General features: G+C 44.6%; 2 protein-coding genes across 4 annotated transcripts; both read right to left on the minus strand.

Annotated features, from left to right (window-relative positions):
* Positions 1 to 1,195: 1,195 nt before the first annotated feature.
* Positions 1,196 to 11,315, minus strand: LOC148408291 (protein sprouty homolog 3). The gene is made up of 2 exons (XM_088441070.1): positions 10,814 to 11,315; positions 1,196 to 4,328 (listed from the first exon to the last, which is right to left on the minus strand). The coding sequence occupies exon 2, from the start codon at positions 4,252 to 4,254 to the stop codon at positions 3,340 to 3,342; it is 915 nt and encodes a 304-aa protein (XP_088297196.1). The 5' UTR covers positions 4,255 to 4,328; positions 10,814 to 11,315; the 3' UTR covers positions 1,196 to 3,339.
* A 1,206-nt stretch (positions 11,316 to 12,521) lies between these two features.
* On the minus strand, positions 12,522 to 15,725 carry LOC148408292 (homeodomain-interacting protein kinase 2-like). 3 transcript variants are annotated; one of them, XM_088441273.1, is made up of 9 exons: positions 15,424 to 15,725; positions 15,129 to 15,320; positions 14,798 to 14,955; positions 14,534 to 14,657; positions 14,089 to 14,226; positions 13,757 to 13,843; positions 13,499 to 13,695; positions 13,225 to 13,428; positions 12,522 to 13,150 (listed from the first exon to the last, which is right to left on the minus strand). In XM_088441273.1, exons 1-9 carry the CDS (start codon positions 15,628 to 15,630, stop codon positions 12,922 to 12,924), a joined length of 1,536 nt encoding a protein of 511 aa, XP_088297399.1. In that variant the 5' UTR covers positions 15,631 to 15,725; the 3' UTR covers positions 12,522 to 12,921. The 3 variants fall into 3 exon arrangements, with proteins under 3 accessions (XP_088297399.1, XP_088297398.1, XP_088297397.1); XM_088441272.1 differs by having other exon boundaries at positions 14,113 to 14,226; positions 14,774 to 14,955; XM_088441271.1 differs by having other exon boundaries at positions 14,774 to 14,955.
* Between the last annotated feature and the right edge of the window lie 1,488 nt (positions 15,726 to 17,213).

Here is a 17,213-nt window from a genome sequence, read left to right on the forward strand (position 1 = left end):
TTTCCACCCGTATACAACACACAGATGCTCGTTGATGTTAGGAAAGCTCCTTTTTATTGAATCGTCATCAGCAGCAGCCACACCGGATAGCCAGAAAAACAACAACAAAAATTATAAACATCAAATACACCGTCCATCTCACACTGGTTGCCATGGTGTCCATTAGCCTGTAAATAAATAACCAACAACGCCACATCCCATAAGAAACATATACGGCTCATATATCATAATCATTATAATAATTAGCTCTTAGATAGACTTCTATATATATATATATTTATTTGTTCAATATACTTTCCTTGAATTTCTCCGCAACAAACAAGATGCAAACGGTGTACCAAATGGGCATTATGCAGCCCTCTCCCAAGAGCATTTCATTCAGTGTGGGTAACAAATAACATCACCCTGCAGGATGTTATCAAAATTCCTTCCATGGCTTGCCACTGCTTCAATCGTATTTCCGTAATCTATTCCTTCACCTCTTTGTCACCACCTGCTTGTTTTATTTGTATGTTAGGAGTTACTGAAAGTAACAAAGTGGCATCACTTCTGCATTGGTGAGCTATCTGTCATTGCCTTTTATTCAACAGCTAGGGAAACGTCATCAGCATGTGAGCAGTCAAAGAAAGACCCCAGAATATCTTATAGGAAGAAAATAACGTCTAATAGCCACATTGGCCCACCAATCGCAAAAAAAAAAGATGATTTCAACAACAGCATTTTGTAATGATAGTAAGGCTACTTGATTCAGTTTCCATCTGTAAATGTAGCCCTTGGAGGACAGAAATGGCCCCTGATTGGAAAATGTTTGCCCACCCGAGTTAGCTGCAAAAATAAAAAACTTGAAAAGTCTTGCTATGTTATCTGTGATCTATAAAAGGTTCAAGAAATAAATTAAAATATAACAAGTACCTCTATGCCCACATCTAACTTGAATACTTTCAAGTCTTCAAATAAAATAATCTTCTCTAACATGAGCAGCTGCATCACAGTTCGAAATGGCCTCTGTGGTGACTTGGAATATTTTTTTTCGCATTGTCCTTTCTCGCAAGTGTTATTTAGGATTTGCTGCAAATGAAATGCTGCATATGCAGCATATATATATATATATATATATATATATATATATATATATATATATATATATATATATATATATATATATATTACATAAAAGTTGTATAATTACCTGAAAGTTAATAAAGATGACAAGAAAAATCTGATACTTTGACCAGAATTACAAGAAAAAAAATTGTGAGGATAAATGGTAATTTTACAATAGCTCGGGATATTTCAATGACAAACCCAAACGAGGGCGCGTTACATTTGTCAATTAAATTTATGACATGACTTTCGGAATTCCACGTATTTATTCTCGTATTTTGACATCTTTTTAAATAGTTATGACATATCTTCTTTCGTGTGTCATTGCAACTCTTTAATCCAAATACATCGTTCCAAACAACTTTATTTTTTTTATTATTTTAATAATTGTAACGTCACGGTTTTATTATGCGAACATGATTTTTTTAAAATAAAATTTTAAACTTTGTACTCATAACAATATTTTTTTTCCCCATATTATTACCTTTCCAAATGATCCAGCCACCTATTCAGGAGGAGATTTTGCACACATCCTAACCATTTGTCATGCATCCTTTTGTGATTGTTTCGTCGATGTTCCCAGATGCAAAAGTTCCTGATCTGACAACCGTCGTCATGGAAGCGCGATTAAAAAAAAATAGTAATTTCAACACTGTGAGCTTGCATATAAAAATATAATCGCAAAAGAAGAATTTAACGCGTCGAGTGTTGTTGTCATGCATCCCACGAGCACGCACGCACGTTCATTTGAAGACATGCACACACGTGCACGCGCGGGTCAGGAAACCCGAGCCTGTTCCTCTTTTCCCCTCCGTTCCGCCTTCTCTATCCGCCAAAACACCGCAACTCCTTCCTGCATTCTCGTCCGGCCCATTAAGAGCAACGGCCGAGATAATTGCCCGTCTGATCAACTCTCGCTTCAACGGGAGGCTTTTAGCCCGGCGTCCGGCGAAAGGGGAGAGGCAGGCGCGGCCGGAGGGATGGAGGATAAACCGGTGGGAAGCGGAGGCGGGCGATGTGCGGGGGACCGGGGTGCGGGCTCGCCGGGGAGCTTGGCGACAGACGATCCCGACCGGACCCACGCAAAGAGGCTGGCTACCAATCGGACAACGATGAAGACAAATCCTTATTCTTCACGCTTGCACTCACGGACACGCCCGCACACACATACGAATACGCGCTCGATGGACAAATGCCCACCCGGCCCACCCTGTTGTTGAACAACGCACTTTTGAAAAGGTGCTGCGCAAAAGTCGAAGGCCCCCGCAACGATTGGGATTTCTTAAAAAGATGGAGAGAAGCATCTCGGAGTGACACAACATGGGTTAGTATTCCAAAAAATAGATATTGGTGGTTATTTTATGGGAAAGTGGCTTGTTGTCAAATTGAATATGTTTCTGAATAAAAAGGGCACTCGTGTTTGGCTTAAAAGAATCCGCTCTGCGATTTGCCTCGGGGGCCACTGACTTCCGCGCAGCACCGTGCAACTTTGTCATACAAATGAGCTTAATAACATTGAGATTCCATTCAGACAGTGCGTGGTCCCTTTTTTTCAGGGGCATTACAATGTTCCAGGTCTGCTGCAAATGTACCGCGCAAAAGGCCGAAGCTACCGCCAGTGACTTCTGTTGAGAACAGATCGGGTTCAAATCCATTCCTAGGACATTTTCTCGAGGTGCCGTGTAGAACCCTTCATTTTTGGCTGTTTCAAGTCCCGGAGCCCATCCGCTCTGTTCCTCCAGAAAAACGAAAGTTGGCGATGACCTCGGTACACCTGCCTCGGTACACTTCCACTTTTGCGCAGTACCGTGTGTCCACCTCATACAAATGAGCTTAATGGCATTTGGATTGCATTCTGACAGTTTGTGGTCCCTTTTTGCGGAAGCGTCAGAGCGTTCCCAAAGTGTTGCAAATGTTCAAAGTGTCGGTTCCTTGGCCTTCCAATCATTACAGGAAGCTTCCGGATTCCGAAATCCTTTGCGGTACACCTGCGAGTTCCCGCAAAAGCATCACTCGGCGGGCTGTTAATAAATAAATGCGTGTCGGACATCTCGATTGGGCAGCAGGAGGAGGAGGAGGAGTTCTTTTCACGTCTTCGGGTTTAGCTTTTAGTTTCCGAGGCAAACAGGCACAGTAAAGCTTTTGGTCCCTCTCGACCCGGAGAACGGGCGGGCGCATACACGGGAGCCGGGCACGGGTAACGGTTGGCGTCTTGCTGCCACCAATCCGGGCCTGTCATAGCGACTTCTCCGCAGCCTTGCTCGCGGAGGGAGGACCCGGCTCGGGGTTGGGGTTGGAAGCGGAGATCTTGCGGCACACGGTGTTTGTGTTGCCGCACCGGCAGCCGGGTCGCGTGGCTCGGTCGTGGGCGCGGCGGCACAGGGCGAGGCACAGCCTGGCGGGGGGGTAGCAGCAGAGGCAGGGCAGGCAGACGGCCAGGAGGGCCATGGTGCCCCAGCGGGCCGGGGCGTGCGCCGGGGCGCAGGAGCACGGCCGGTCGGCGCAGTTGTCCTCGTCGTCCTGCGCCGAGCAGTGGTAGAAGAGGCCCTTGACGCAGCACAGGCAGGTCCCGTACTCCACGGCGCTCTCCGCCGAACAAAGGCAACGCTGGCCGCAAGCCCAGCAGGAGGGCAGGCGGCGCGGGGCGCAGCACTCGTGGCACTTGCAGCGGGCGCAGCGCTCGCAGATGAACTGGTGCCGGCCCGGCTCGTCCTCCGCCGGGATTTTGTTCAGGGAGGGATCGGGCTTGAGCTCTCCTTTCGGCTGCGCGCGGACCGCCGAGGCCGAGCCGGAGTGCGAGGGCGTCGAGCCCGCCAACAGCCTCTGGTCCGAGCCGGCGCTGGTCCTGGACATAGAGGAGCTCATTGTGCTGGAGCGGCTGATGCGGGACATGTGGGCGTGCTGCTGACTTTGACTCCGGGGCAGCGCGGCGTGGCGGGGCGGCAGAGGGTGCTGCGAGTATATTCCGTGCGGGTATCGCTCGTCGTGGGTGTAGAAAAATCCAGACTGGGACGGCAGTTCTAGCGCCACCGGCCGCTCCACGTAGTCGTTGTTGGTCCGGATGGCACGGATCTGCTCCAGCGACAGCACCGGGACCTGCTGGAGGTCCAGCCTGTCCAGCTCCATCCTAAAGGATTGAGCGGGGTCCATTTTCCAGACCCACAGTGGATGGCACCAGCGGGGTGGGCGGCAGCGGGCCGACGCTCACGGGACATCAGACAAACCTGCAAACACAGAAGTCCCAAAACAAGTGTGTTGGATACTCCGTTAGTTGCTACAGAGCCACCGTCGAAAATTGCAGTCAAACGTTTTTTTGCAGGAACCTGTTGACTCACTATCTCCATTACGTACAATCGGTGTGATTTTTCACCATTATGCTAACTAAGCGACTATAGAATGAGATGTTTCGTTTTCAAATGCTCTTCCCGTTCAGAGCTAACAAGCAACCATCTAACAAATTGACTAACTAATGCCCAGTCTGATTCACTCTGAAGTTGGATGTTTTTATATCCTGCTATTTACTACTAAATATCTGTAGCTAACAAGCTAACTAACAAATTGTGATTTTTTTTTCAACATTCTGCTAAATAACTAATTAACTAACTAACTGACTATATCAGCCAGCCAAAATATCAAATGCATTTACATCCTGCTATGGCTGAAGGTCGTGGATGGTTGGAACTCGGACTTTTCCGACTTATCATCAAAGAAAAACGCATTCATTTGCGTGCATGTATGTATAATATATATTAGATATTAGATATTCCAAGTATCTACACATAACAACATGATTTGTACTGATTGTGTGCAGATTTGCCGTTATCTTCTTGTATGGTTATTCAAAGTTATGGTTTGCTTTGAAGGTGTGATAATAATTTCTTTATATAAATTAAAAATATGTTTTGAAAACCAAAACAAAAAAATCAACCTAACACAATCAGTCATCACGTTTACATCATGTTGAGTTCAGAACTGGGACAATGCGAGCGAATGAATCTGACTTCCCCCCCCCTTCCTCGAATGCAGCATCAACATCAAACCAACTATTAAACTAATGCTACAAAGTAATGTGAATAGGCTGTCGGGACAATTTCATGCAACAAATAATCAAATGCATGTTGTGCAGTAAATGTAGGTCAGTGGTTCTGATAGGGTTTAGGCCAGCAGAGAAGAGCCTGTGTCCCTGCATAAATTAGCTATGAAGATGTCAGATAGACGCTCAAGGAAAATAAAGACAAGTGCAGGAAATGCATGGCAGCAAAGTAGAGTCAATTGAATAAAAGCTCAAGATGAATCGATAAGCGGATAAAGGAAAAAGGCAAAAGTCTCATCTCAGAGGACCCTTTGGGGGTATGGCAAAATATTCATAGAGGATACATGGAAAAAAAAGACCAAAGTTTTTGTCATACATCTATGTAGGAAAGAAGACGTGACATGAGAGGTTTTTTTGTTTTTTTTTTAGCCTGCCATTAAATTCATCAGACCAAGTTAATGGTTTGGAGTGGAATAAAAACGGGATTTTATGCTGAACATCTCAGGGTTTTTTCCACAATGCTACTATCTTAGCCAGGAAACGAGCTAACTAGCAAGCAGGCTGAATAACAAGAGTCAGACCTTTTTCATCATTTTGCTGTCTAGCTCTGTGTTCTCCTGCCACCAGTCCAGGGCCCGGTTGGTACCGGTTGTATGGAGAGATAGACTTTTTGTTGTTGTTGTTGTTGTCTTTTATCATTTTTAACTGGCGAGCAAACAAACAGTATTATTACAGTATTGTAATAACTCACCAGCTCATAAAATACAGCTATAACACAATCATACGTTTACATATATTTATAACGAGCGGGTAAAAGTCAGTTACTGCAGTTTTACCTCACTAGTAACAAGTAGTTGCCCTACCAGTATGTCAACGTTGCCCTACAAGTTTACAAGAGCAGGTGTAGAAAAAAAACGTTACCAGTAAGGCAATTATTCTACATATGCGCTGAAATCTCTTGTCAGCGAGGACAAAGAGTGTAAAAGTCCACGGCCCTTAACTCGGATATCAAGCGCAACGTCTTTCCATATCAGCCTCCCTTATCACATTACATGACGAGCCAACAACGTGTCACATGATCACTAATGTGCACCGGGGAGCATTAATGACGATGATACAACAGATTCAGAGAAGCAAGATATTCCCCACCCGTGGGCTCATTTCAGACAACTGCTTGATGTTGTCGACACGAACGATGATTCATGGCGGATGACTTCCCATGTACTTTTTTATTGCTAGTCAAATTGAAGTCGATTTCAAAGAATCCTCTTTTTGTTTAACGGAAAACGCGGACCGGAAAGATGTTCGCGATCTTGCTCGGCAGCCAAATAACGCCAGCGAAAACTTTTTCCGTCTCTTGCCGAGGTGAGAGAAGTGAATTGCGGATGCGGCAAACCTTAACAGAGGCCCTTGTGCTAGCAATGCGGTAACCTGAGCAAGGCCCTCATCGCGGTGCTCGGGGAGTATCGGTGTGACCGGACTGGCGGACCACCACAGACGCGCGTGCACACAAACATGAAATGATTCGCTGCGAGACTCTCGTTGGCACGGAAATATTTTTTCAGGACTCGTTTGGTGCACCATCCAACTCGAGAGTTGCATGACAAATTCTGCGTTCTGCGTCCATGAAAAAAAATCATGCTTGCTTAAGGTTGAAATGTGTTTTTCCCTCTGACCTCCGTTGAATCTGGACGGTCGATGGGCTTTATAATGGACTGAGCAAGCTCTCTCCGCCATGACCTCATGTAAGCGACCAAAATATTTTGAAAAGCCGCTGCAAGTAAATTGAGGTTCTTCAAGACGAAACTATTACTGTGATGTATATATGCAGTGATTATATATACACGAGGGACCTTGCAGCACTAGAAAATAGAAGAAAATATGTTTCCTTAAAAAAAAAAAAATCATGCTAGCTAAATGCTAAGCAGGGCGGTGGCATGACCTCTTTGTGTTTTTTCTTCAGTTATTCTATTTAGTGCTCGTGCAATGTTCTGCCAAGTCAGCCATTCAATTGTAAAACCAAATGACTTGAAAAGAGCCCACAAATTCCATGTTCGTTAGTTGCATCATCACTTTTCAGACGTAAAGTACGGTCCTCTGTAAAGACTCGCCACTAAGACCCCGAGGCGTTCCTTCTTGGATGTCCTCCCGGGAGCAGCAGCAGCAGCAGCAGCAGCAGCAGGAGCAGGATTGGATGACAATAAACTTGATGAGATACCGGATGTGCTGAATCTGACCGTGACGGAAAGACTGAAATAGACACTGAAGACCAAGAGGGGGGGCGGGGGCGGGGGCGGGGGCGGTCACAGGAAGGGAAGGGTCAGCCAATGACCAAGGGATCATGACGCCGTAAAGGATTTTAATAAAAGGCTTCCTACACAAGTATGGAAATAAACTTGATCAGTTTCCAGGTATTTAAAAAGTGGGAAATGAATTAAGGACGGTAAAACGGTATTATTCTATAACGTTAGGACTATTCTAAAATAGAAAATTCCAGATAGTGTTTTATGACAGAACAAGCACCCTTTGTGTGAGATTTTTTCTAATGTCAAGGGTTAGAATCAAAGGTAGGACCGAATATCGTCCAAGAGTGCGTCTCTTTGTTTGTTTGTTTTAAATTGCATATAATTTAGTGTAAGTGTTTTTGGTTACAGTTATTTGTTGAGCCACTCAGGCACAAAAATAGTGATATGGAGCTTTTAATGTGTACAAATAAAGATTTATAAATAATTAACATACAGTTTTTATTTACAATGCACTGGTATATTTACTCAGATGTAGCATAGGTCTCTGAGAGGAAAAAATGCAAAGAGAAATCCCTAAATTAGGTTAAGTATGGAAGTTCAAACATTTGGGGAACCCTGTTAAATATACTTATGAAAAGTCATGTATGGGAAAGTTATTGAGGAAGTTGCTATAGCACAGAGGTGGGGAGCCCATTGCTCTTTTGATAAAGTCCTCCGAGAGTCATGGTAAATAAGTAAAAAGTATAAAGTGACAACAAACATTTTTTAAAACGTGAATATTTGTGGGAACTTTTTTTCTGGACTTCGATTTTGGGCTGTCTTGACAAATGAGTTTAAATTACGATTTCAAAGCTCATTTTCACTTTGCAAAGTATCTATTATGAGTCTCAAGAACACATGTCCAGAAAGACAGAAAAAGTCAGCCATTTTGCATTAATTGTGCCCATTTCCATGATTTACTTTTGTATAAAGTTTAACGTGACTCTCTCTCTGTTTTATTTGTAACAGGTCAAAATGAATCTATGCCTGGTTTAACCTTGATGTCTATACAGTATGTTTATTCGAGGTGATCGGGCAATCAAAGTTAAAAGGCAGAAAAACTAGCTCATCATATTTAGGGCATCCTAAACAAAGAACATGGAAGAAAAAAATGCAAAGAGTTTTTGACCTGCCATCCTCTAAACGGGTCAGTCAAAAAGTCAAACACAAAGAGAACAGTTCGAAAGAAACCCTCCAAAAAGTTCATCCAAATATGAACCCAGTTGTCACTTACTGTGCCACGCCCCTTAAAGGCACATGTTATACTTTTGGGAGAGTGGAGCGCGACATTGGTATTTCAGTTCATTTCACTGGTGAAAACTGATTTGAATTCATTCAGGTACCAATTCTAATTAACCTATTGACTGATTGATGAATTCATTTTTTAAGAAGTTCGTCCCAAAACTTTTGTCTTTCGAAGCGGGTCAAATCCAACTTGAGTTTTAGTGCGAATCGTACGTTTCGGCAGTGATGTGGTCGTACAGTGCGTTAGCCAGACCATTAGTGCCTCCACTGTGATGTTAAAACCAAAAAACTCCATTCATGCCCTTTCTCCATCATCCATTCATCCGTTCCATCATCCGGCCGTCCCCACCCCCTCCCTCATCCCATCTTCCGACCCGTGGCCGGTCATTCCTCCTACCGCTTCTGCGCTCCATCATCCGCTCATCCCCACCCCCCGCGTCACTCCATCCCATCATCCGTCGGCCCGCCCCGGCGGAGATGGCTATCGACGTTCTGCATCCGACCTTGAGGACAATCAATGGCGACCCCTGCAACGGCGGCCCGGTCACGTTTACGCACACGCACGCACACAAATGTCCGTTATGGTGAGGGTAGAATTTTTGGCCCCCACGATGACAAAAAACAAGAATGCGTAGAATTTTAAAAACGAATTTTAAAATCTTTGGATTGTGACTGTAATCAGACTTTGTGACAAAAACTCACAGAACTTACATGGACCTGCTGTGTGATTGGTCCCCATACTTCAACAGACGAGCTTGTTGTGGGAAACATTGTATTACTGTGCCAAAACAAACACGTTTACATAAAGCAATAAAAAAGTGGTGTCAGTCATTCATTCCCTTGAACATACTTTAAGTGATGCAGGTGTAACCATTTTCCTTTCGATTTATTTGAGACTAGTCTCAGATGCTGGCTTCAACCTTAATTTTCGACCATGGCCAAATAATTAGAAAATATTCACTTTAAAATAAAAAATTGGTGTTCTCGAGTTTGGCATAGTTGACCTACGGTTTGCTACATTAGCGTCTGTGTCGCTATCGTCAGCTGTTGCTTTAGAAAATGCTTGAGTCACAGACCAAATCATCTTTTGGATCAGCCCCCCACCCTCATACGTGCGACTCGCATGACCTGGGTGGGTTTCTTCCCCACGCTTGACACCACTATTCCTTTTGCCATGTGCGATCTGAATTATACATGCAGCCCTCGTGAGAACATCATTTTTCTCACTGGTGCTCATTCGGAATGATTCCCAGAGTATCTTTGCAGCGCTGCTCGAGTCGACGCTAAACTTGAGCTGCTTCCGTCCTAAGCAAAACTCCTTCTTACAAATAATCGCGCTACCTCAATCAAAGGTGCCTTCGGGGCATTCGTTTTATAAATTAAAATGATCATTTATCCACCGACAACTCCCACATGGCCCCTGCGTTTCCACGTCGTTCTTCTGCTCCCGACCTTGCCCTCCCACCCACAACAAGAGCCTATCGGGCGATGCCGAACATAAGGACAGCCAATCACTGTCCGCTTCAGGGACGTTGTTTTCCAACCCCAACGAGCACAAGCCCAGTTCATCGAGACACATCTAACCGGTATACATAAAGCCGAAAGTTAGTTAGAGATTAAAAATAAGATGAACGCAATTTAACTTAATCACAATTCGCACCCCTAATTAAAAGGAACAGAGATTATAAGTTTACACGTTCAGCAGATGGAAAGAACCTCGCTTAATGTCAAATTTAAGGAGGCCATGAAGGTCTCTCTCAGCGTGTAAACAGTGCCAAGTTCTTTTTTTTCTAGCTTTGGCCTTAGTCTGTGGAGTTTGTATGTTCTCCCAGTGCCTGCATGGGTTTTCTCCAGGTACTCTGGTTTCCTTTCACATTCCAAAATCATGTGCGGAAAATTGTCCTGAGGTGTGTTCGTGAGTAGTGTGTTGTCCGTTTATGTCCTTGTGTGCTCTGCAATTGGCCAGTAACCAGTTCAGGGTATACCCCACCTACTGACTGAAGACTGCTGATGTAGGGTCCAATCTCCACGATGTGACTGTGTAAAGAAATCAACTTTTCCCCTTGCAAAGTGATGAGCATCCATACGGGCACCGGATTTTTGATCCCCACCAGGCATATATAGTTTTCAAAAAGGAAGAACTTACCCCTGATCGGATTGAGGTCCATCTCGCACTCGTCCTTACTGTCCTTTTCTGCAAACTGTCCTCACGTAAACTAACGTATGGTTACAATCTGCATCCGTGGTAAATATAGGAACCTAATTCACAGGATGCTGTGCAGAAAAGAAGTCCCTGTCATAGTTGATGTGACAATAGCGTAAATGTTGGCGTGTGCGCGCATGGAAAAAAGAGAGGCTTCATAGATGCTCCCTATCAGCAGGATGTGCCCTCTCCCACCTCCTCCTCCTCCTCTTCCTCCTCCTCTTCCCGGAGCTGGGATCCCTGTGCGTCCTCCTGAGGTTACCTCCTCCCCCACCGCCGCCACCGCCGCCACCGCCTTCTTCTAAAAATCGGATGGCGTGTGAGCCTTTCTGGGATGCTGGCAAGTCAGCGATGAGGAAAAGGTGCGGGTTCAAAGTAACAAAGTGCAGAAAAGTCAAGAACACACAAATCGTTGACAAAGAACTCTCTCCCCCGCCGCGTAGTAGCGCCCGTGTCTCTTCTCCAGAGATGAATGGCTGTGAGGGCTGCATGCTCTCACACTTTTGCTCTCTCTCTCTCTCTCTCTCTCTCATGCAAACACGCTCACACTCCTCCCTCTCGACCCCCACCCTCTCCCATCACTGAATTCAAGCCACTTCACGCACATACACTCAAGTGGCCATCACGTGCACAAAGCTACTTGCAACAACTCGTGGAATCCAAATCAGTATGGCTGGTATATATTTCAACATTTGCTGAGTGTCACGGCTTGCTCTGCTGCTTCGCGTATGCAAACAGATGTATGGTCAATAAATGGGAGTGACAAGTCAACAACTTGAGACAAGCACTTAGCAATTTTGTTTTGAGAACTGTGTGAGGGAGTTTTCTTATTCCTCGAAGTGCTGCGATAAAATAGTCTTTTATTGAGAACAAAATGTAAAAAACATGTGAAGGGGAAGTCAACCCAATTGGTGTTGTTCCAGTATTTTTTTCCACTATGTTCTCAATATTCATCGAATGTTAATTTTTCAGCAAAATCCAGCTGTTTAATTCCTATTAAACAGAGCCAGTTTACGGCTTTGCAAATGTGTTACATGTTGCAGGCATCACTGTGACCCTTAAATATCTCACGTCCTCAATATGAGTTGGGATGAGTTTGCAAATCATTGTATTGTTTTATGTATGTTTTACAAAAACATTGTTGGATTTGGTACAATTCCAAACTGACTGCTCAGAGAATGGTCAAATTGTCATCAAATCGTCTTCTCAGTTCCACAATGGATTCCGACATGTTTGGTTGTCCATCCCCCCCCCCCTTTTGCCAGCTGCTTCTCCGGTCGCACCCACACGCCCTCTAATTGCCGCTGATATGTGGGTGCGCGGATGAGTCGAGACACGGATCCATTAAGCGACCGGGCCCGGCTTGATTGGCTCCGGATGAAGCGCCCCCTCCCTCCCCCCCTGAAATAGCACGATTGGCTGTTGGCCAAGCGGCCATTTCCTGTGTCTGAGAGGAGCTCCAGCCACCGGGGCTCGAATGCATTTCCTGACTGAGAATAAAAGTTTTATTAATGAGCGTCAGTGCATCAGTGGCCGGCCCACCCTCGCCTGCCTGGCTTGTCAGGAAGGATGACGGGTGTGAAAATACAGACGTCGTCATGATATAATGAACGCCGGTTCTTTGGAAACCTTTATTTTGAAATCCTTTTAATGTTTTGCAACGTTACATGCAGAGAGAAGTGAAGAACAGCAGATACGACTCTGATTCCAATCAATTATAATCCACGATGGGGGTTCAGGTTTGAAATAAATAAAAGGGTTCAATAAGAGCAGAGGCGACTTAAGGTTTGTGGAAGCGAGGGTTATGAATGGTTGGGATGGATGTTCTTGATCCTGGGCCTGAATCCTCCAGATGTCTCGCTCGAGCCCCATCCTGGTTTTCATATTTGAAGGTCCCACCCTGGATTTCATATCAGAAGCAAAGTGTTTTGGGATTGTAGTTTGGCGTTATAGAGTTAGGGACAAGGGTTAGCTTTGGAGGTCACAGTTAGGGAAAAGGCATGATTATCTTCATTTTTATCTCTGTTCCGAACCACACATTTGATTCCATTTCAGAGTACAGGGTCAGGGTTAGTCTGGTGGTCAGATCGGGTACCCTTTGCTTTCTGTTCCACTGCTCGAGCCCTCCCAGCATCCTTCACCAGCCTCACGCTTGCTCTTCTCTTGGACACCGAGTGAACGTCAAAATGCTGTGTTGCATTCTTGGAGACCCTGGAGTGAGGTTGGACTGGTTGCGCAGAGTCCGCCAGATGTCTCACGTAGAGGTGGTCAGACACAAAACTGATGAATGAAAACAGTCGTTGGAAAGTTAGGGGTTCAGGTTAGGTATTGATGAGCCGTGTAGTGGAGCCTACCTGGGCTGACACCCTGCATCTGCACTTTTTCGCTTTTTGGGAATATGAAGTGCTTCTTCTGCCTCACCTTCCTTTGTTCTCTTGTGTCCCGACTGTTTTTTTTTCCAGACGCGGTTGTCTGGATTATCCTGGAACACTTCTGTCTTTTTAGCATTCGGATGTTTGCTATCACAGGCAGCCATTATACCGCAGCAAAACCTAACACTGTGAGAAAAAGAAAGCTTCCATCAGACAGGAGAATCCAATAAAGTGAAAACATGTTTTAGGTTTTTACTGGGGGCTGATGGCGAAGTGAGGCCACAGGTGGCTCATGCTTATGAATTGGTGCTCCAGCACCTGGCGGGGCGTCATCCGTAGGGACGCATCCAGATGGAACATCCCCTTTAACATGTCTACAAACATCAGCTTATCGGTCGAGTACACGACCTGGTCCGATGGGTGTTTGGTGTAACACCACTGGAACTGCTGGAGCTGGAAAACAAAACTCATTCGAATCTTGCGACGATTCTCTTTAGACCTGTTCAGATCGTACTTGGAGGAGGTGGTCAAGAGAGCTCAACTGAAGCTTATTGGTCATTCTGACTGCTATTCCGGTTTCTTGCTGATATGTTTCCGACGTCTGCCGAGAAATGATAGAGGTTAGACCGGACTCCGACTTGGTATTTTTTAGACTTGATGGAAATCGTGACTTTGTTTACACTTGAAAATCTGAGAGTTTCCTACTCAAAATTAAGAGACAACGGACTCAACCTGACTCACACCTCTGGAGAGAAGCATCGGGATATTATGGGATATTTTGTTTCTTGTGTTCAAAAGAAAACAACACTCCTGAACACAACTCATGGTCTGTTTATTTCCACCCACCTGTGGCACATGGCGGGATTTTACCTTAAGGCTCCACAGACTGGTTTCACTTTCCTGCTGGAAATAGTGTTCAGTCTTTTTTCCAGAGATGAGAAGACTGTCTGGAAATGCTCCTTGAGTCTCTGTGATGTATGTTATCTGAACATATGACACATCAAAGTCACTGTGGAAACTTTAGACCTTTAAGTCAAACATGGGGTAATTTGATCACAACTCCAATGGATAGCACGAAATAGTTCCTCTCAGCTCTAACATCTGACACCGTAAACTTCCGACTGTAAGCTATACGCTTCCTTCTACTCCATTCCAAGCACTTCAAAACCTCTACCCCATCCCAAGAACTTCAAAACATAAACCCTAACACCCCAACCAAACCCCCTAAGCCGCACTCGCTTTAACCGTAGTCACAATTTGGATCACAATTTGAGCCCACGTTGATATTTACCATTTCATAGTCATTCTTGCCAGGGAAAATCAGTGTACCGGTGTACAAAAAAGCAGTCACACAGCCCATGGACCAAACATCGACTGCCTCGTTGTACGGCGCTCCCACTAAGATCTCCGGAGACCTGAGAGAGAGTCAACAAAGTCTAGTTAGACGCCGTGAAGACCACTTGCAAAAATGATCGAAAAATAGTAAAACCAGTAAATCCCAAAACCAGTAAACTGGTAACTAGTAAAACACCGGTAGGGGCGGCTCTGAATGTACGAGCCAGGTCTGGCATCTGCGATGTCGTGCGTCAGGCCAAAGTCGATGAGTTTGACGCGGTAAGGCTGCTGCCGATGGTTTATGAACATTATGTTCTCCAACTTAAGGTCAGCGTGAATCATCTTTGCACCCTTAAGGTGGTCCAGAGCCCTGGCGAGCTGACACAAAGTGTATGTTAATTGGGGTATATTGTAAAAAAATTGACTTGTCCTTGGGTGACGTTGACACCTGGGAACTGTTTTAAATTGTTGGTGAAAAAAAACATACTAAATGATGGGATTAAATCAATGGAATTGGAAGGCTTACGATTAGTCTGACTGGCTTGACATACCTGGTTGACGATGGGTCGGATCTCCTTGACTTGGAGGGGCTTAAAATGTCGCTCCTTCATGAAGTCAAACAAACTTTTGTCCAGGTACTCAAATTCCAGGCAAATGTAGCCCATGTAGATGAAAGTGCTGATCCACTGGACCAGGTGACTGGAGTAGTTTTCTAGCGTTTGGATTTTCTGTAGTGCCTCAATCTGCAAATATTCAAGACGGTTCCCATTCCAAAAATTCAGTTTTACTCAAGCGCAATATTATAGAGAGCCGGAGCCAAGTCTATCTATTGTCTTGTCTTACAACCTCAAACCTGGCCTGCACAGCAAAGTTTCCCTGGTTCCTAATCATCTTCACCGCCACCGTCTTGTTCGTGTCCGTCTTGCGACACTTGGCCACTTTGCCAAAGGTGCCCTCGCCCAGAACGGAGAGAACCTTGTAGCCGCCGAAAGGCGAGTGAAATTTGGCTCCCGGGCACAGGCAGTAAGCGGCTTCACTCGGGGAGTCGTCCATCTTTGCCCGTACCGCTTTCTTCACGTGGAAAGCATTTTGATGAAATTGTGTGTGCAAACATCGTAAGAAATGAAGCCGAAGCGGCACGGTCGCACACACGTAGCGCATCAAAGGTAAATAGCACAAAAAGTGCTCATTTTGTATTAAAGTGTGACATCAATGATGTCTGCGAGACGCCTTTTGACATCACGGTGTCATTTCTTTGTCTACTCTAAATATACATAAATCATTCTTTGGTTCTGACATCACTTTGAGTGATGAGGAAAAAAAGAAAGACAGCTAAAAGCAGGTCTATGTTTGGGCGCAGGTGAAGCAACACAATTTTGGCAGATTTAATAGTTATCAATTGCATGAACAAAAATTTGCATCTAAAGAAAATCTTATTGCCAAACCTATCCAGGACAGTTCATATTCAATGATTGTGTTTAATATTCTATTGCTTATTCACTTCCTTTTTCCCTCCAATGTCTATTGTCGCTCCCTATCTATGCCTATAAAGCATATTGATCTGATTAGAGGGGAGTAGTGTGTAGGGTATCTATGGTAGAGGGGCAGGCTCAAAATCATGCGGGCTGCATTGATTATGGCTAATAATGTTTTTCATGTGGACAATGCAGTCTCTCTTCCTGCCTCCGTTGCACTAAAATCCCCGCAGGCGCCTCAGAGAGAGAATGGCTTTACACGGATGCATCTGACGAGAAATTGCATGTGGCAGGGATGAGGAGTCGAGGTTGAATGCTATGAGGATTTATGATACAAAAGCCGTCATGATATCCATTTCATTAATGCTGTATTATCATCTATAGCTGTCAATGGTGGTGAATAACGTATTAATAACACCGTGTGTCAATAGATTATGGCTTGAAGCAAGGTATTGTGTACCAGTATGGCCGCGGGAAAAATAGATCCACCTCTATGGCAGAAATGGGAATTGTGGAGGAAATGAGTAGATACAACTGCCGGGAGGGAGGAGATTACAACTGGTAGTACTGCACTGGAGCGTTGTAAATTTCTTACCTGGATTTATTTTTGTAATAAATCGAAATTTTCAAGCGTAAACTCCGATTGTTATCATGTTTGGTCAGCTACAGTCTTCACTCTAATTAGACTTCTGGGCACCGCTAATATAACCGCGGCTCTCCCTGAGACTGCACCCAAAAGGGTGGGAAGAGAAGAGATGACAGTACATTTACTAAGGTTTAACAATTTAATATTTAGGTAAATATGTGTACTGCAATAATATTTGTCTTAAATATGGAAGTGCATGAAAATCCCAAGAGTATGTTAGTTCAATCCCCTAACCATTGTGTCCTTCAGCAAGACGCTGTACCTCCAATTGCCATTTCATCGCAGAATTTTATTTGTAAGCATTTGCGTATTTTTTTTTAACCCCATTTCACTGTCAAGCCTCATAATTATTTCACAAGGCCTACATAATGTCAAACGGCCTGCATAATTGATTGGGTCCGGAGACATGTGAAGCTAGGTTGGGCAAGGATTACGATGAAGCGCTTCATTCTTCATGCCAATCCCTCACACGTTGTTTTCGGTTGTGCACATTTAGAAACTAGTTGGAGAACATT

The sequence above is a fragment of the Hippichthys cyanospilos genome, chromosome 18 (genome assembly GCF_059441005.1).
Source record: "Hippichthys cyanospilos isolate Australia breed blue-spotted pipefish chromosome 18, RoL_Hcya_1.0, whole genome shotgun sequence".
Lineage (NCBI taxonomy): Eukaryota > Metazoa > Chordata > Actinopteri > Syngnathiformes > Syngnathidae > Hippichthys > Hippichthys cyanospilos.